At 39.4% G+C, this 20,466-nt stretch overlaps 1 protein-coding gene across 1 annotated transcript in view; it reads right to left on the bottom strand.

Moving 5' to 3' along the window:
* USP6NL (USP6 N-terminal like) overlaps positions 1–19,662 on the bottom strand; it is a 125,653-nt gene extending 105,991 nt beyond the window's left edge. Inside the window, exon 1 of the mRNA XM_023511429.1 lies at positions 19,574–19,662. Within this exon, the coding sequence (XP_023367197.1) occupies positions 19,574–19,577 (4 nt within the window). The 5' untranslated portion in view covers positions 19,578–19,662. The remainder of the gene's footprint in view (positions 1–19,573) is intronic.
* Between the last annotated feature and the right edge of the window lie 804 nt (positions 19,663–20,466).

Raw genomic sequence — 20,466 nt, 5'->3', positions numbered from 1 at the left:
TCAAAAAAAAAAAAAAATTCTATTGATTCAACAAGCATTCACTGAGTACTTACTATGTGCTAGGTAGACATCGAGAGTTGCAGCCTTAAGGTGCTCGCACCCAAGAAGAATGTGATGAGTGGCACAACAGTGCTAAAACCAATCTCGAGTTGGCAATGAAGGTTTCAGCACAGAATCAGGGAATGCATAGGAAAAAGTAACATAAGCATACCATATGGAAAAATCTTTCAAACCACAAATTGATAATCACTTCCCTGTCTAAAACCTAATGGTTTCCCATTTGCACACAGGTCAGTCCAAACTCCTTAACACAGATCTGGCATTGTTTGTAACTTACTCCCAATCTACTGCTATAGACATATCTCCTTGCCAGTACTCCTTTAGTCCCACCCAGTGGACACATGATACCCTCTCCACTCCCTGAATACACTGCCCTGCCTACAGGGTACACCCTGTGTCCTCTGCCTGCAGGGACCTCCCCATTTCTCTACTCAGATTTTCAAGATCTACTTTTTAACATCTCCTTAAAGATGTCTTCCCAATTTTCTCAGGACATTAATTAGCTGTTCCCTCTCTCCTCACACCTACAACATCCTATATATACCCTATACATACTCTCTATCAGAGTACCTCTCCCAATGTTTTTTTTTTTTTTTTTTTTGTGAGACAGAGTCTTGCTTTGTCACCCTGAGTAGAGTATTGTGGCATCATAGCTAATAGAACCTCAAACTCTTGGGCTCAAGTGATCCTCCTGCCTCAGCCTCATGAGTAGCTAGGACTATAGGTGCGCATCACAATACCCAGCTAGTTTTAGGATGGGGTCTTACTCTAGCTCAGGCTGGTCTTGAACTCCTGAGCTCAAGCAATCCACCCACCTCAGCCTCCCAGAGCTCTGGGATTACAGACGAATACTAAACCTGGCCATGTTTACTATTTTTTTTTTCATGTTTAGTATTTTTTATAAGAGGAATTTACCTTTTGGTTTAAAAAAAAAAAAGTCCCTATCACCTCACTAAAGATACATAGATGGCAAGTAAGATTATAAAAAGATGCTCCACATCTTATGTCATCAGGGAAATACAAATTAAAACTATGAGATACTACTACACAACTACAAATGGCTAAAATCCAAAGCCCTGACAATCCCAAACGCTGGTGAAGCTGTAGAACAACAGAAACTCTAGGTCACTACTAGTGGAATACAGTTTGGCAATTTCCTACAAAACTAAACATATTCTCACCACGTGATCCAGCAATCACACTCTTTGTTATTTACTCAAATGAGTTGGAAAACTTATGTTCACATATAATCCTGCACACTAATGTCTACAGTGGCTTTGTTTACAACTGCCAAAAGTTAGAAGCAACCAAGACGTCACTCAATAGGTGAAAGGGTAACTGAATCGTGGTGCAGCATACCACGGTACGCATACCACGGAACACATACCACGGAACACCGTTCAACAACCAAAGGAAATGAGCTATCGAGCCACAAAAGCACACGGGTGAGCCTTAAATGTATATTGCCAAGTAAAAGAAGCCAATCTGAAAAGGCCACATACTCTATGATCCCAACTACATGACATTCTGGAAAACTCACCACTGTGGAGACAGTAAAATAATCAGTGGTGGTCAGGGCTCTGAGAAGAGGAAGTGAGGGATGAACTGGAGGAGCACAGGAGATTTTTAGGGCAGTGAAAATATTCTGCATGATACTGTAATGATGGGTGTCATTATACACTTGTTAAAACCCACGTAACTGTATAACATAAAGAGTGAACCCTAATATAAGCTGTGGAGTTTAGTTAACAATAACACATCAGAACATCAGAATCAGGACACTGAAAGTAACGAACGTATCACACTAATGTGAGATGATCACAATAGGAGAAAATGGTTTGGAGAAAGAGTGTAAGGGGGTACAAGGGAACTCTTTTAGTTCAATTTTTCCATAAACATAGCATTGTTCTAAAACATAAAGTACTTTTTAAAAATCTATATCATACTCTGATTCAGACTTTATCTGAAATAATGCAAAGGTAAATCCAAAATGTTCAGCATTTAACTGGAGAGAAAGTAACTTAAAACAAAAATAATCCAATTTGTAATTGCCAAGTCATGGAACCAACCCTAATATCCATCCACCCATGAATGAATTAGCAAACTGTGGTATATGTACACCATGGAATGCTATTTAACCATAAGAAATGATGGAGACTTTACATCTTTTATATTTACCTGGATGGAACTAAAACACATTCCCCTTAGTAAAGCATCTCAAGAATGAAAAAATAAAAAATAACCAATATACTCAATCCTAATATGAAACCAATACATGCTCATAATGAACGATAGAACACAAAAAATACTCTAGTGAGGGGGAGGAGGAAGGGCATATGGCAGGATCTCACCTACTGTGCACAAGGTGAGGGCATTCAGCACACCCCTTGAATGAAAGGCTCTTCTACAACTTGAACTTTACCTTGGTGAGAAGTGAGAATGCTATAACCTAAAAATTTATACCCTCATATTAATTTGAAATTACAAAAATAAAGTAAAAAATAAAAAAGTATTGCCCATACACAGTAGTGACCCAGTATAGCTTAGTGGACAAGAAATACTGCTGTTACCCCTGAGACAGTCTCACTTTATTGCCCTCAGTAGAGTGCTGTAGTGTCACAGCTCACAGCAACTTCCAACTCCTGGGCTTAGGCAATTCTCTTGCCTCAGCCTCCCGAGTTCTGACTGGGAGTACAGGTGCCCACCACAACGTCGAGCTATTTTTTTGTTGCAGTTTGGCCAGGGACGGGTTCGAACCCACCACCCTCAGAATATGGGGCCGGGGCCCTACTCACTGAGCCACAGGTACCACCCGAGCTAGTTTCTTTTTATCAACAGAGAAAGTCTTACCTCCATCTCGCTCCATACATTTGTATTTGTTATACAGGGCCACCCCCAAACCGCTCTTTTTCGGCTAACACCAAACTGCTGACTGACTTCTCCTCCCCATGTAGCCTGCCCAGAACCAGATGCTGTGTGTGAGAGAACAAGCACCAGACAACCAGGCGGAGAGAGGAACCCAGTGCTGGAAATGCATCACCACCTGCTCTGTGCCCACGTGGACATTCCAACTTCTCCATCTACCTTTTCCAGAAGAAAACACTAGGCAAAAATTAACTTCTTTCAGATGAAAAGATTTCAATAGCAGGAAGTGACCAACAGCAAATCACATAAAGAACAACAGCCAGGCAGAGGCAAGAAATGTGTTCCCGACTCTCCTCACTGGCAGTCAGGAAGAATAAGACTGAGTGTGGTCCCATTTGCATTCCGTCTCATTCACACAACAAAACCACAAATGAGCTCACTGGAGCGTCTGCTTGGCCTACCTGGAAAAAGAATCACCATATAATTCCAAAGCAAAATTATGTCACTATTCATAGCAAATAATACTGTAAGTAATTCAAACCAACACCCTAGAATCGTAACAAATTATAAAATAATTTAATAGGTCTCTATTTTCTTCTTTCTGTCAGTTTGCATCTTTTCTTTTTTTCAATATATATATATTTTTTTTTTTGCAGTTTTTGGCCGGGGCTGGGTTTGAACCACCACCTCCAGCATCTGGGGCCGGCGCCCTACTCCTTTGAGCCACAGGCGCCGTCCATCAGTATGCATCTTCAGTAATTTTTATCACAAGCGGAGAACTGAAACATCTGATTTAGATACCACAGGTTTCTCTTTTTAATTTCTTAGCTCCCAAAAGAAACATGTTATGTCTCAGCCGTGGACAGGAAATCCTATTTCAGTCGCAGAAACCTTTCTCTCTGGATACTTCTGATAGGCATTTTCCTTATTGTTTGAATGGTGAGAGATTGTTAGACACACTACGAGTTTGCAACTTTCTAAGCAGGTGAGTTTGGATATAGATAAGTCAGAATAATGAGCCAACTACTGTTAATCTCTTTAATACTAAAAATAAATTACTATTTCAGGAAAAAAATAATTTTTATCCAAAAAATGCATGTTCACTGTGGAAAAACAAGAATCCAAAAGTTAAAATAAAAATATCTCCTGGGCCCCCCCCCCACAGGAATAAGCACTTACAACAACCTTTTAGACTTACCTGTATACTTTTTTGTTATTGATTATACAAAATGAGGTGATATTACGCATATTCTTTTGGAATTAATGTGTTTTCACACTTCCAAATATTCCATCGACATCTTTTTTATGCAATAAACAAGGACAGGGATATCGGCACTGTGTTCTGTGTTTACACATTCTTTTGGTCATGTGAATAACAACCCAGCATCTTTTCATTCTTGGCAATGATTCCGTTTTTTTTTTTCCCCCACTTTTCAGAAAACATTTTTGGCTTTCCTGGAAATAACAATTTAGAGTTAAACTTCTGTCATTCTTTTCAGAACATGTAGATAAATGAGATGAAAAAAATGTGAGAGGCCATACTTGTCACAAAAATAATCTGCAAATATTCAAAATGTCCACTGGTTTGCATAAAGAAAGAGACTACAGGATATTAAATTATAAACCCTTTTCTAACTGGCCTCTGCTTGGGGGTTCATAAGTCAGTTAATAGACTTCATATCTTTGTCCTTCTACTTATATCATAAAGGTAGGATATAATCACTTTGTTATAGAATTCTGAAAACTGATCTCTACAAACTCAATAATATACAATACAGCATAAGTTGACTATAAAAAATAAAAACTGTTGACTTTTTCTTGATATCTTTTTCTATACCTAAAATCTATAATATTTTCTGTTCAAATAACATTCAGATGTTTTTATAGCCAATCATAATTCATACTGGTTATTTAAAAATTAATAGCCTCACATCTGTAATCCAAGCACTTTGGGAGGTGAAGTGGGAGGACAGCTTGAGCCCAAGACTTTGAGGTCATGGTGAACTATGATGACACCACTGGACACTACCCAGGGTGACAGAGCAAGACACTGTCTCAAAATAAAGACCAGACAGCACAACATACCAAGAGTCCATCTATACAAAAATCTGAAAAATTAGCCAGGTGTGGTAGTGCATACCTATAGTCCCGGCTACTTAGGAAGCTCAGGGAGGAGGACCACTTGAGTCTAAGAGTTTAAGACTATAATGAACTGTGATGATGCCTCTGCACTCCAGCCTAAGCATCTAAGCAAGACCCTGTTTCAAAAAAATAAACAAAAAAAAAGTTAAAAGTCAAAAGTTAATCAACTATCTTCAAAGATTTATTTTTTTTTTTACAGAAAAGGTAAAATCAAAAAAGATATTAGGTAAAATATCCTGAACTTGTCAGTTGTGGAACAAGCCACAGAATATGTGTTTGTAGATGACAATACTATCCTTCTCTCATATAATCTCAGGGTAGATTAGATGATGGTAATTGTTCATGAAAAGAACCTGTAATAATGGAATTAAGTTAGCAGTTCTTTGAAAGACAATCTTTAAAAAGTATCTTATCATCAGGCATGGTGGCTCACACCCATAATCCCAGCACTCCGAGAGGCCAGGGCCAGGGGATTGCTTGAGCTCAGGAGTTTGAGACCAGCCTGAGCAAGATTAAGACCCCATCTCTACTAAAAACAGAAAACTAGGCTCGGCGCCTGTAGCACAGTGGTTACGGCACCAGCCACATACACCAAGGCTGATGGGTTTGAACCCAGCCCAGGTGAGCTAAACAACGACAACTGCAACAAAAAAATAGCCAGGCATTGTGGCAGTCACCTGTAGTCCCAAGCTACTTGGGAGGTTAAGGCTAGAGAATAGCTTAACCCCAAGAGTTGGAAGTTGCTGTAAGCTATGATGCCACTCAAAAATAAATAAACAAACAAACAAACAAATAAATAGAAAACTAGTGGGGCTTATGGTGGGTGCCTGTAGTCCCAGCTACTCAGACAGCTGAGGCAAGAGGATCACTTGAGCCCAAGAGTTTGAAGTTGCTGTGAGCTATGATGATGCCATGGCATTGAACCCCAGGGTGACAGAGGAAGACACTGTCTCTTTTTTATCAAGGTACAATTCATTTTGCTTATAAAAAGCAGGTAAGAAACTTCTCATCAACTCTGTAGCTCAGCAGACATTGTCATAAATGTGTGCGAAAGTTAAGTTTCACAAACAGGGAAAATAAAAAAATATTATCCCAATTTATATTCACAACATTGAGAAATTCTTACTCCACACCAATGAAGGCAGGGGAGAGGGTGGAAGGGACATGAATAAACAAATGGCCCCTGCCCCCCCATTGGTATACAACGGTTTAAAGGCAATAAAATTCTGTTCATTCATACAAGATTTCTCATGTACCTAGAATACAAGCAGTACCATGACAAGTGCTGTATTACAGGGGTGATCAACATCCTTCCATTCTACTAATAGAAATTAGCATTAAACACATAATTATAAAATTAATCACTGAATTACAACTACTGAGATGACTATTCTAAGTACAGCATGACAGGAGAGTTGTGCCCTTAAAGTAGTAAAACAGTAGGAATTAAAGTCTGTATATAGTGTTTCTATAACTGAACAATTCTAATTCCCAAATTATTACATTTTGAATTTCTAAAGGAAGCCTCCTTTTGTGCAGAACTGATCTTTCTTTCCACTTTCCGAAGCCACATGCAAATGAACACACAGATACAGAAGGAAGAGACCTTCCGGTCACAAGGAGGAAATTTCAATATAACTTCATTTTCAAAGTCAAGAACTCAAAAAAACAGGGCATTCAGGCTTAGACACTCCAGATTCCAACAAAGCTATCAAACAACATTGGTTTGTAAAAATTTATTACCATAAAAAAATACTAAAAAGCATTTAAGGTCTGTGTTTATAGCCCTGGAATAAATCTTAATTCAATACAACGTCACATTTAAGATAAACTATTCATATGCACACCATATCACATTAATTACATCAGGCAGGGAAGACGCCGCCAACAGTGTCCTTGACAAAATAGTACATCCGGCAAAACTTGCCGTTGGTATTTATTATTCTCTACTCTTCCTCCCTTTCTGAAACCTTTTTCTTCCTCTGCCTTTTCTTTATCTCTCCTCTGACCATCAAAAAATGATTCATGTCACAAAAAAATACATAACATTCCAATAAATATTTAAAAGCTACACTGCTTCGCAATAAATTTTTTGAGCTGCAAAAACAGCATCTAATGTTAAAATCTGAGATTTCTCAATAATCAGTTTGGAAGATTATTTTAGAAGGATATGGCATAAGGGAAAATGTAAACAATGGCCATGTGAAAAAAGTTATCTTATATAACAAGGAGACTCTACCAACACTAGGAGACTACTAACAACAACAACAAAAAAATAGTGTCAGGGAGGATGTGGAGACAAAGGAAACTGAGCAGTGTAAACTGGGGCAGCCGCTGCAGTCTTCTCCCACAAGAAGACTATCTATGGCCTCTCCCCACAAGATTAAAAACAGAACTACTACTGATCCGGCAATTCCACTTCTAGGTGTGGAACCAGAACTTTCAAAGTAGGATTCCAGGGCGGCGCCTGTGGCTCAAAGGAGTTGGGCGCCAGCCCCATATACCAGAAGTAGTGGGTTCAAACTCAGACTTGGCCAAAAAATGCTTCCAAAAAAAAAAGGAAGTAGGATTCCATAGGCTAGCATGGGGGCTCTAACCTCTAATCCTAGCACTCTGGGAAGCCGAGGCAGGCAGATTGCCTGAGCTCACAGGTTCAAGACCGATCTGAGATAGAGCAAGACCCCATCTCTAAAAGCCTTGTGGCGGGCACCTGTAGTTCCAGCTACTTTGGAGGCTGAGGCAAGAGGATCACTTGAGTCCAAGAGTTTGAGGCCGCTCTGAGTTGTGATGCCATGGCACTCTATTGAGGGCAACAAAGTGAGACTCTGTTAAAGAAACAAACAAACAAAGAAAGTAGGGTTCCAATGACATATCTGTACATACACATCCATAACATTCATAGCTGCGTTAACTCATGATCACCGAAAGGTGGGAGCAACCCAGCGGCATCAACAGGTGAACAGACAAACAAAGTGTGGTCTGAGGAATGGACAAGGACAGGACATTAGTCAGCTTCAAAAAGAAAGGAGATTCTGACACACGCTACGATCCCGTGGACCGTGAAGACATCGTGCTAAGTTAAAGACGCCAGTTACAGAAAGATAATAGTGTGTGATTCCACCTCTGTGAGGCACCTACAACAGCCAAAGGTGATGAGGAAATGCAGCTGGTGTTTGACGGCCACAGTCTCTCCAGTTTTGCATGATGAAAAGCTTTGAGCTGGCTGCACAAAATGTAACCATACTTACTGAACGATACACTTAAACAGTTAAGACAGTAAATGGCACATGTGAATATCTTATCACAATTTTTTTAAAAAGTTATCCTGTCTAGAAATCAAATAATGCAACTGAAAGCTAGTTCATAATGTCTCTGAAGCCCACTAGGGTGCATCTTTCCAAGAAAGGCAAAAGACATACGCAAAAGAATTTCAATACTTTAATTCCAGTTTAATGGAAAAAGGGCAAATTCATCAGTGACATTGTAATCATTCCTTAATCATTTTTTTAAAAACCAAACCAACTTAAGTGACAAAAGCATAGGGAAATGGTCAAATAAATGATGATGCATCATTACATGTAAAGAACGATAACTAAGAATTCCAATTATGAAGACAATTGCAGAAATACGTTTTAAACACAATTCAATGTTAGAAATCCAAGTATAAAATTACATGTACACCACGAGTGTGTTTACACAAAAACACACTCTCTGAACACTCTAAGTCCATATACAAGAAAAGCAAAATGGCTGTGAGCTATGACACCATGGCACTGTACCCAGGGCACAGAACGAGACTCTGTCTCAAAAATAATAAATAAAATAAAATAAAATAATAGCAAAAGGGGGCAGGGAAAATGAAAATAGATACATTTAAAGGAAATTAAAGGATAAAATGGAGGCAAGAGTGGAATGTTTATCTAAACCAAACTTATAAACTTAATCTCCTCCAGCATCACTTCTGCCAACAGTGAATTTGTCGAGATCTTTTTTTTTGTTTTTGTTTTTGCTTTGAAATAGAGTCTCACTATGTTGCCCTGGGTGGAGTTCTGTAGCATCACAGCTCACAGCAACCTCCAACTTCTGGACTTAGGCAATTCTCTTACCTCAGCTTCCCAAGTAGCTGGGACAACAGGTGCCCACCACAACGCCCGGTTATTTTTGTTGTTGTTGTTGTTATAGTTTCATTGTTGTTTAGCAAGCCGGGGCCAGGTTGGAACCCGCCAGCCCCTGTATATATGGCTGCAGCCCTAACCACTGAGCTACGGGCGCCCGCCAGTGCCCTGAATTCTGCACACCAGCCTCTCAGAGCCAGATCTTCGTGGACATGGCTCCCTCTGTTTACAACACTCTCCCTGTCTTCTCTGTCACCTCTCAGGTAGAGTAACATTTCCTGAAAGTGGTCTTCCACCTTCCACCGCCCTGAGGACAGAGGTTCCCCTGCTCCTGCAGACTCCCCGTCCTCTTCTGTCCTGGTAATGCTGTGCTCCTGTTTAACATCTCTCTTCTCCTCTAACTGACTACAGAGCCAAAGCCAGGTCGGCCTCATTCCCCCCCAGGGCCAACACGACAGCAGTGCACATGCAGGGCTCGTTAAGTGCCTGTTTATTCTGAAGACACAGCATCATTATTATTATGTTGTCCCGTAAATTATATGTTGTTATATGTCCCAAAATTATAATGTTCTCCCATAAAGTTTATTATAAAATCGTAGATTCAAACACCATGACTCCTGAAATATTTTACGAAATTAATTTATAGTATCATGTCTCAAAGTTGTCTAACTTTTGCAATATTCCAAGTGAATTGTCCAGCTTTCACTATACCTTGCTATTATTAAACTTTCAACAGTCATAACTATAGATGGTGTCCTGACATTCCATATTAAAGTCTAATATGACCCATAAATCTCTAAACCCTAATGAGAATCCGTCTTGATGTGTTCATCTATTCTATTTTTGGCTAAAGAAAATTTATCAGGACAAAGACAAAGAGGCCCCAGGTTGAGAGAACGGCTAATCTTCAGTGAAGAAACCTCAATTTATATATGAACAGCTGCAGCTGTTTTACTGCTAGACAACAATTAAAATTCCTGCTAGACCTTTACCTTCACAGTGTTTGTTCAGTAACATCTTGAGATTCTGTCAACATAATTCAAAATGGGAATTCTGTTTATAGGAATCTCTTTGGTAAAAGCCAAATGTCTCTTTTCAAGGTCATCTCACATTCTAGAAAACATTTCATGGCTATTTTCCTCAAGCCTTGTAATAAACATGGAACAGAAACTAGTGCTGAACAACAAATCCTGTACTTATGCAAGAGATTTGAATTCTATTTCAATTAAAGAAGAAGTTGGAAATTTTTCTATCAAGGAGCTGAACAAGAAGGAAATCTAGAGATCACCAAGCTGTCTGCCTTTCTCAGCACCGCAGGCCGTCTACCTGACAGAGTGCCCCCAAACCAGTCACACCTGTTAGGTCGAGCCCCTCAGACATCGTCCATAAAAGAACCGGTTTGTGGTCTCCCACACCGTTGATGCCATGAAAGATAAAGAAAACCTGAGGACTTACTTCAGCTCAGAAGAGACTAAAGAGACTCTAGCAGACGCAGCCAGCATGTACTAACGCTCAGGGGCATCCTGCACCGAGGGAGTCAATGCTATCCAAGGGCAGCAAGGGGAAACTGCCTGGGTTGGAAGAAGGATCATCTACTAGATAAGCCTGACCATTTTTACAATGGTTACACAAGAGCACAGCCTTGTTTTTCAGAACTACACGCTGAAGTATAAATGAGTACAGGAACATGGGATATGCAGCCGACTCCCAAGTGGTTCAAAAATAAATAAGTGATACGTGTTTTTTAAAAATAAATTTTCAGAAATAAAATTTAAAAATTAAGAAGTGGTCCTACTGAAAAAGTAAAGTTGGACTTCTCAGCAAGGAGACAGATGTTAAAATTTCACACACCAATGCAAGAAAAAAAATTAGGAAGGAAATCTCTGTGGACCTCGACGTTATCTTCCACCAGACTGCAGCTCAATGCTGAGCTAGAAGCTCTGGGGCCCACCAATTTTCATACCATATTTTAGGAGAAAGGAGCAATAACTCCATTTTTATAGTAATACACAACAAATATTTTAAAGTAGCTTTTGGAATCATTTGGGAACCAAATCCCTCTTAACAAAATCAGTTTGGGTACCTAGAAAGTAGGGGTGAAGTTTTTCTCATGCTCAATGGAAAGTTCCCCTTATATATGAGTGTGCTGCGTATACCTACAGGTGTACCGTAAAGTCACAAAGTTTTCATAAAAGGTCTAAGACTCATTTTTAAAAATCACAGCGGCTCTACTAACTACGCGTGCGGCCACCTTGGCGAAGCTGTGTACAACCTCCAGGGCAGTGGGAAAGCACCGTTCCTCATCCAAAGGAGAGACTTGGTGGCAATGAAGACGATGTCCCTTAGACAGGAGGAAGTGATCTTCCGTACAGCTGCCAGGGTACTTCTGCCACCAGAAACATTTTTATATTAAAGCATGTCAATTATATATATCATAGTGGTCATAATATAGCAGTCTGAACATAGCTTGGAAACTTGTTGAATTTGTTGTTAAAGCAACAACTTCAAGAAGGTTTGATAATAAAATCTGAATTCCTTTGTTCCATAATTGTTGCAAGGACACATGGTCACAATGCTTTTCTAACACTGGTCATACCTAATTCCTCTCCTCCTAATCCAGAACCCCTCACAAGTCACCTACATCTGTGTATCACAGAAAGACAGTAACATAAAATTATTACCTAAGGAAAATACACAAGATCAACTGTTGTAATTTACATAAAAACTTAATACATGTATACATGTTTGCTTTTACAAATCTCTTTCAAGTTATAATGAAGAAAACATATTCCCTCTTACCTTGCAGCTATGAGAATAGAACAAGATTAACCAGTGAAGGCGATTAAACACAGTGCTTTAGTGCTTTACCACTCTGTGTCAAAACTTTTACTAACAGATCCTATAAATTCCATTTCTATTCCATTCTTCTAAAATCTGAAATAGGCAACTGTATTTTTAAAAAGCCATTGTGATTCCAAATGCCTCACAGTTTACTATAAATGTTAATGAATATCTTTCAGTTTCTGACTATAATCTTTTTACATTTTATTGTTTAAACTTTTAACGTTTAACATCCGAATGCTACAAATAAATGTGTCCCAGGGAAATCAAACTGGTGCCACTCCAGGACACTTAAGCAATGTCACAAGAAGTCAGTTTGTGAGTTCAAGGGGAAAAGACAGCACTTAACCACTAACAGTGTGCAGGGCAGGCCTCTCTCCACGTGAGTAGGAGATAACCCACAGGAGCAGCTCTCCTTTTCACTTGACCTCCTAACTTCTGGCCATAATCATGACACAAACACATACTACATTTCTGGGGTTTTTGTTTAAAAAAAACGAATACATAGTTCACTGCCTAAAGTAAGAGTGGGAGACTGGAGTAAGGGGAGGACCTGGGGAGATGTTTCCACTCTATTCCTGACCTTTCTGATCCACAGCTTTGAAGAGAATTACTCTTCAGTTACCTTATCTACCTCCAAAAAAGAAAAAACGGAAGATAATACCAAAATGCTGTTTTTGATCAATTTTCAGGAGGAAAGACAGAGGCACAGAAATTTTTAGTACCAATTTCACACTATGGGAAATGAAGAGACACCAGTACATGACATCCGCCATATACATCGACAGGCTCCAATTCCCTCAGTAGAGATGTCTGTTTGTGTTTAATGACAACGTACAGCTGTCCAGACACTATTAAAAAAAATTAGATGTTAATTATGTATAAATGTATTCATTACAGACCATATAACAAGTATCACTCACTAAGCTGGGCTTTCCTCTATGTCTTTTGATAAATGAGAAATAATACTTTCTTATAGAAAATATTCATACTTTCGTATAGAAATCCAGTTGTACAAAAGCTAATGTAAAAGAGATATAGAATTTTTCCCAACTAGAACATTAGTTCTAACAACACAGATTCAAGAAAAGACTACAAAAATCAAACTTTTTTCTGAAATTACTGAATGAGATAATAAGATGAATAAATGAGAATATTAATTTAAAATATGTTCTTCTCTGAACTCTGGTTGACTGGAGAACAAGCAAAATCAACCAAAGAACATTTGCAACAATGGTACTTTTGAAATTCCAACCCAGAACAACACAAGTAGCATCAAACCCTGAAAACTGTGTTTTCTTAATCTAGCGCACCTTGTAACTAAGAGGGCAGGGCTTTTTTATCCAATAGATGTGCTCCTGTAAGGCAAAACTGGAAATGAAAATCTTCTGATTTAATGGTAAATTTTAGAATTAGAAGGTGGCTTCCAGGTGATCTACTCCAGTCCCCACATTTACAAATGAGTAAAGGGGATGGCAGAGGACGTGGAGGGGTAGGGGGTTGCTCAGAGAGGTTAAAGAAGTCCAACCATTTGTTTTTGTTTTTTGTTTTTTTTGAGACAGAGTTTCACATACCGTGTTTCCCCCAAAATAAGATCTACCCCCAAAATAAGCCCTAGCGGGATTTCCAAGCATTTGTTAAATATAAGCCCTACCCTGATAATAAGACCTAGTGATGGGCATGCATTTCCCCCTGCATTTCGGCACAGAGAGGAAGACATCCCCTGAAAATAAGCCCTTCTGTGTCTTCCTGAGAAAAAACAAATATAAGACAGTGTCTTATTTTCGGGGAAACACAGTATTAAACCTCAGTAGAGTGCCGTAGTGTCAGAGCTCACAGCAACCTCCAACTCCTTGGGCTTAGGCGATTCTTTTGCCTCAGACTCCCAAGCAGCTGGGACTACAGGTGCCCACCAGAACGCCCAGCCATTTTTTTGTTGCAGTTCAGCCAGAGCTGGGTTTGAACCCGCCACCCTCAATATATGGGGCTGGCGCCTGACCCATTGAGCCACAGCCATGGTTAGTTAGCAACAAAGCCAGGATTCCCACCCAGGCTCTGGGCATCAGGAACTCAAAGAGGACTGCCACTGGGAATCCCACTGCTTTCAGAACGGGACTTTAACCTAGGCTCCAGGTGTCTGGGACTTAGGACTGCCACTGTAAACCACACTGCTCTCAGAATGGGACTTCAAAGAATTCCCTTAAGAATGAATTATCTGGCTCGGTGCCTATGGCTCAAGTGGCTAAGGCGCCAGCCACATACACCTAAGGTGATGGGTTCAAATCCAGCCTGGCCCGCCAAACAACAATGACGGCTGCAACCAAAAAATGGCCGGGCGTTGTGGTGGGCGCCTGTGGTCCCAGCTACTTGGGAGGCGGAGGCAGGAGACTCGCTTGAGCCCAGGAGTTGGAGGTTGCTGTGAGCTATGCCACGGCACTCTGCCCAGGGGGACAGCTTGAGGCTCTGTCTCCAAAAAAAAAATAAAAAGAATGAATTATCTTCAAACTAGTCTAAAAAAAGCCATTTGGAGCACATTGGTTTGTGTTGTAATAAAAACTTTCAATTGAAGTTGATTTATATACAAAATTTATCTGTATTATGCAATATATTATATATCTAAAAGAAAATTTTAATGACAAGACTACAAAATCTAGATACAAGGTAGCTTTTGAAGAATAATAATAGTACATATGTTATTTGAAATTTTAGGATTTAATTTTCTTAATGTAATTAAGAAGCTTTCTAAGCCTATACTACTATACTACTACTATAGCGTATTACATTTATGCAAAAAATTTAAATGACTTTTAATAAAATAAAATCAGATTTTCACTGAAAATGTTTTCGTTAGTCACAAATCAATTTCTTTTAACTGACTGAGGTGGGAGGGGAGAGCAAGACAGAGAGAACCAAGTGGATAAAGCAAAAATAACTAGTAAATCTGGGCAAAAGGTATGAGAGTTTGGGGTACCACTTTTACAACTTTTCCTGTTGTAAGTTTGAAAAAAAAAATCAAATGAAGTGGACACAAAAAAATGTAAAAGATTTTAAAACACTGAGTATACTCAAGAAATACTATAGTAAATTCATATCTAATTTCCCATAGTGTCAAACTAAGAATTACTCACTTTTCTGCACAAGTAGTTGAAAAAAATAAATTAGCTAATAGCCTAGTATATTCCATTTTAAACAGCATTAATACAATGAAGAGCAGTAAATTAAGAAACACATTGCACACATCTTCTGAGAGGCGAGCTTTAATGGCATCAAGGTTTGCTGGCATCCTGTGCCACCTTCCTCTGCAGTGATGGCTGCACAGCTCTGCAAGTCACACTGGGCGTTTCTCAGTAGGGACTGCTGAACACTCCACCCAGCCCTGCCCACTAAAAACCAGCAGGTCCTTCCAGTAACTGCCAAACACAGAGTCTCTGCATATTTCCAAATTCCTCTCCCCACATAAGGAATCACTGAAGTGACCTTAAAAAGTCATTTCTTTATTTAGGCCAAAGGGCAGAATCCAACACTCCAACACAATAGACTCTCCTGGACTGCCCAGCTGGGGGAAGAGAACTGACACCCAGAAAGACTCTCAGGAAACATGTCATCTGCTTAGTTACAGAGCAACAGTCCCTGAAGAAAGTGAAGGAAAATACAAGAGATTAAACTAGAGCAAATAGGCTTTTTTTTTTTTTAACTTAAAGATTTGGAAGAGAAACATATTTTGGTGCTTTCTGGCTTTTTTCTTTAACACAGTCCACCAAAATATTCATTATTTTAGCATGACAATGTCTTTCACCCAAACTGCTCTCGTTATAATCTCTGTTAAAAATCTAAGAGATCCCTTTCAAATTACAGCCACGGTTTGAGTCGGACAACTTTACTTCATCTTTGGCACTGTCCGTGGAAACAAAATGGGCAAAACTGATCAATGTTAAACACTGCAAAATACATGAATACAGAAAAACAAGGACAGTTAAGTACTCAGACTCAAAAGGCTTTTCAGAACTATAACAGAGGTAACAATCCACAATGAAACACACATCACAACTGCACCATATGATGCATTTGCCAGAAAATAAATACTCGGCCTCAGAATTTGATAGAATGGATACCAGCCAGAATAAAAGCTGAAAACACCATAAAGCATGTAACAAATTCTAGGCCTTACAGTTGGGACATCCCAACTACTGTGTCAAGACTGCAGAGGTGTGTGGAGAAGCTGACCCCTCGGCTTCCAGAGCAGTCAGGGCATGTGGCACCCTGGCCTGAGGTACAGCAGCCATCTGCCCCTATGCTGTGCCACTATTACCAGCTCTCGTGCTTCATGACGTGGAAGTGGTTGAGAAATACTGCAGATAAATCCACCCAGACATAAAAGTATCTCATCTTTCCTTTAATCTCTAGAGAAGCATTGAAAACAAGTAAACAAAAAACGTTAGTTAAGATATCATTCTCACCCAAATCTAAGTTTGGAAATCCTATATAGGCTTTAATGACATATATTTCTATTTTTTAACCTGTACCATGCTTCCATAATTGCTCTTTTCAAAAGCAGGAATTCTGACTTACTCAGTTCCCACTTTGGGGGAGACTTACAACCCCCTAGAAACTGCGGCAGAAGGTAAGCCGCTGTAAGACTCCCTAACCTCTCCTTATAGTGGCTATTCAACAACAGTTGCTTTTGGTAGAGAAAACTGTCAAATTGGCAAGAAAAAGAAACATAACTCAGTCTTATGCAAAGGAAGCTTGAATAGAATGGAAAACTAAGGACAAAGCTAGAGAAAGCAAATGCTGCTTGTGTAACCAATTTTTTAAACTGATCACTAACAAAAACAGTAATTTTTCCAAAATAAAATCTTAAGTTGCTCCCACGTTGAAATCCCTTATTAGTTCCGTAAGCCCTACAGGATCAAATGTAAGTGCTCTGGAGCCTGATTTCACCACTCCAGCTTTATACCCTCCCTTCCCGTCACCTCCTCTGCCTCTGGAATGTCCAGCAGTCAGACCTTCTTGCCATCCTCACCGTCCCCACATACCAAGTTCCACCAACCTGCATGCTTTAACCTGGGCCACGCTCTATACAAACACACACTATTCTCATGGGAACAGCTCAAATGTCACTCATAATACTGCCTAGAACAACTACCACATACTAAGGACATGACTTAGGAACACCCAAAGCTGTGCAGTATTTATTCAGCACCTATTCAGTGCCAGGGCCACCATTTGACACTAGGAATAAAATAGTCTTTGCCCTCGAGGAGCACACAGAGTTGAGAAAGGTACAAATAAACAGATGATGTGAATACAGCTTGTGGGGCCCAGAAGGAGGCAGGCAGAACGCTATGGAGAAGCAGCACTTGGGGTCACCTCACAAGGGAAGTGCGCTGTGGGTGACACACAGCAGCTCAAGGAACTAGGACACTGAGTAGAAGCTGATTTTTAAAAAAGCATCTTAAATGTGAAGTAAAGAGTTTGGACTTTATCCTAAGACCAGCGGTTAAACCCCCAAGAGAATTACTCATTCTTTGCAGCTCCCCTTCTCACAACAAACACATAGAAATAACAGATAAAAACCAGTCACTAAAACGGCACAGCTATGCCCCAAAGCAGGTTGAACAACACCATGGATCAGAAATCTAACAGGAACACAAAGTGTGAACCAAGCTGAAGCTACAACGTCTGCTGGACTCCTGGCCTTGGAGCAGGAAGAAACTGCAGGCAGTTCCATCCTATGGGTAACTGCAAGTAAAAGCGATCCCTGTGAAGCGGAGCAGTAGCCAGGCTCTCTGCCTAAACCAGAGCCTACACGGCTCTCTGCCTTGATTACAAGACAAGACTCAAAAGGTTTCTGCTAGCTGTGCTGAAGACACAGCTTAGAGGAAGTTGCTGACCTAACACCAGCTGACTCAGTGACTGAATCTGTGATGTCCCCAACGTCACCACGGGGCCAGGCCTCTGATCCACTAACACAGACCTGATTCTGATCTGAGAACTCCAAGCCAGGCAGAGACAACTACAAATCTGCTAGACCAGTAGGGGAAAAGATTACAAAAAGAGATAGAAAGGGAGACACAGGACCAAGGGGGAAAAAACTTATATCAGAACATGCCGGCAAAATTACAGAACATGATGAAACCACCAGCAACATCAACAATCACAACCTAAATTCACTGCAGACAAAATTAGAAAATTATCAAACGATCTGGAAAAGATTTTCAAATAAGCATATAAAAGATCCACAAAGAGATAAAGGAATAACATAGCAAAAGAACAATATAATCATTTTAAACAGAAATATAAAAAGAATTAGTGGATATAAAAAATGACCAATTAAAAATCTTCCATATAAAATAGAACCATTATAACATAAAAATACAAAATGTTGTGTGGCTCAGAAACTATTAGCTGCCGTCATCCTCACAGTACTCTGATCTTTTTTAGGGACAGCCGTATATAAGACATGGTGTCTAATACTGAGATTAAAACCAAAGACACGGGGGACTTTGTCTTTAAAAACTCACATCTGTAACAGCAATGCTAACAGAACCCTAAAATTACAAAGTAGAAGAAAACTCAGTTAATTGTCCAGAAATGTAAGTCTTCTGTAAGTTAAAGTACTTGCCATTTCTTTTTTAATTTTCATGAACTCGTTACCACCTTCACTACAGTTAGCACTTTACTCTGGATAAACATTCTCACAAAATTTCTTATGAATGGAGCTAAACTAACAAAAGCTGTTCCTTTCCTAATCTGTATTTAAATTCATCTGGCATCTATCCTTGTGTATTCCAAGTACATCACTGAAAGAGTACACACTGAAAAGTATAAAATCAAAGCCCATTTCTTACAATATGATTCTCAGTAGAAAGCACTCAAAAGTTTCACAATAGTAACAGCTGCGTTTTCATTTATCAATTGCCTAGTTACTTGAATTGATGATGAGAAAGCTGCCCTATTTCATATAAAGTAAATACAATCAATATGAATAACATGTTTAACAAAATCTTAAACTCTCTAACATCATCTTCCAACAAGGAAATGCTCACTCCATCCATAATCAGAAAATCTGTACTCCGAAGCTTCGTAGGATCCCACTTACGGCAACTTATCAATTTCTTCTTCACCCTCTAAAACAGCGGTCCTCAACCTGTGGCTTGCGACCTACAGGAGCTGTATTAAAGGGCTGCAGCATGAGGAAGGCTGAGAACCACTGCTCTAAAAGGAAGCAGTTAACAAAATAGTAAAATCGAGTTCTCTTGTTCATAGTAGAAGTGGATAGTAAGAGAAAGTATTACATTATACAGGGGTGCCCATATAGTGGGCAAAAATCACACGCACACACATCACGGTCACCCTGCTCTGTCCCCTCACAACTGACAGGAAAAACTGTATCAAATGAGCTTAAGTCCAGGAGAATCTTTGTCCTTTGTTCCATCAAAGACACTGACACAGAGGTTAGACTTTTTTTCCTTAAATACAATATTAATCCACATTACCCAATGATTTAATTTCACACAATAAAACATGAAACCAAGAAGCACACTTACTCATGACTGGAAATGTCTCTGTATGTTGTCCCACTCAGATAGGAAGCCAAAATCTGCGGTCCAAGTTTTCTCAGAGGAATACATGTCCTAGTCAAGAAACAAAGAGAGAGAAATAGTACTTTCTAAAGGTCAGTAGTTAAAATAAGGGTTGGTGTTTTTTTTTTTCTTACACAACAGGGACCTTACCTAACAAATGCAAACACTATAACCTGATCATTTGTAGCCTCATATTAACATGAAATTTAAAAAAAAATTTAAAAATAAGGTTTTCTAAAAGGTAAACTAATACTATTTCACATATTTTCTTTTTTTCTTTTTTTTTTTGAAACAGAGTCTCTCTTTGTCACCCTCAGTAGAGTACTGTGGCACCATAGCTCACAGCAACCTCAAACTTCTGGGCTCAATTGATCCTCTTATCTCAGCCTCCCAAGTAGGTGGAACGGAAGGTGTCCACCAAATGACTGGCTATTTTTAGAGATGGGGACTCACTCTTGCTCAGGCTGGCCTTGAACTCCTGAGCTCAGACAACCCACCCACCTCAGCCTCTCAGAGCACTAGGATAACTGGCATGAGCCACTGTGCCCAGCCTAGTTCTTATATTTTCTATTTCCAGAAGAATCCTTGTCATCAGCTATTAAATATAAAAGATTACCAGTCTTTAGAATATCATGATTTTAATTAACATTCTTCTTTTTCTGAAATAAATTATTTTAAAAATAAACAATATATAAAAATTATTTACCACACAGAAATTTACTAACAGGTACCCTTTGCTTTCATTATTAAAAACGTATTCCTTCCCCATTCCCAGCTAGTAAAGCACAGAAAGAACTCTGTCTAGAGTAAATACAGCACACATTCATGCCTGCTAGATCTACTTTGATTGCATATAA

The sequence above is a fragment of the Otolemur garnettii genome, unplaced genomic scaffold (assembly GCF_000181295.1).
Source record: "Otolemur garnettii isolate 467f Iridium unplaced genomic scaffold, OtoGar3 scaffold00019, whole genome shotgun sequence".
In the NCBI taxonomy this organism is placed as follows: Eukaryota; Metazoa; Chordata; class Mammalia; order Primates; family Galagidae; genus Otolemur; species Otolemur garnettii.
Note: the sequence above shows the minus strand (reverse complement) of the source record. Positions and strands in the feature narration are given on the sequence as shown.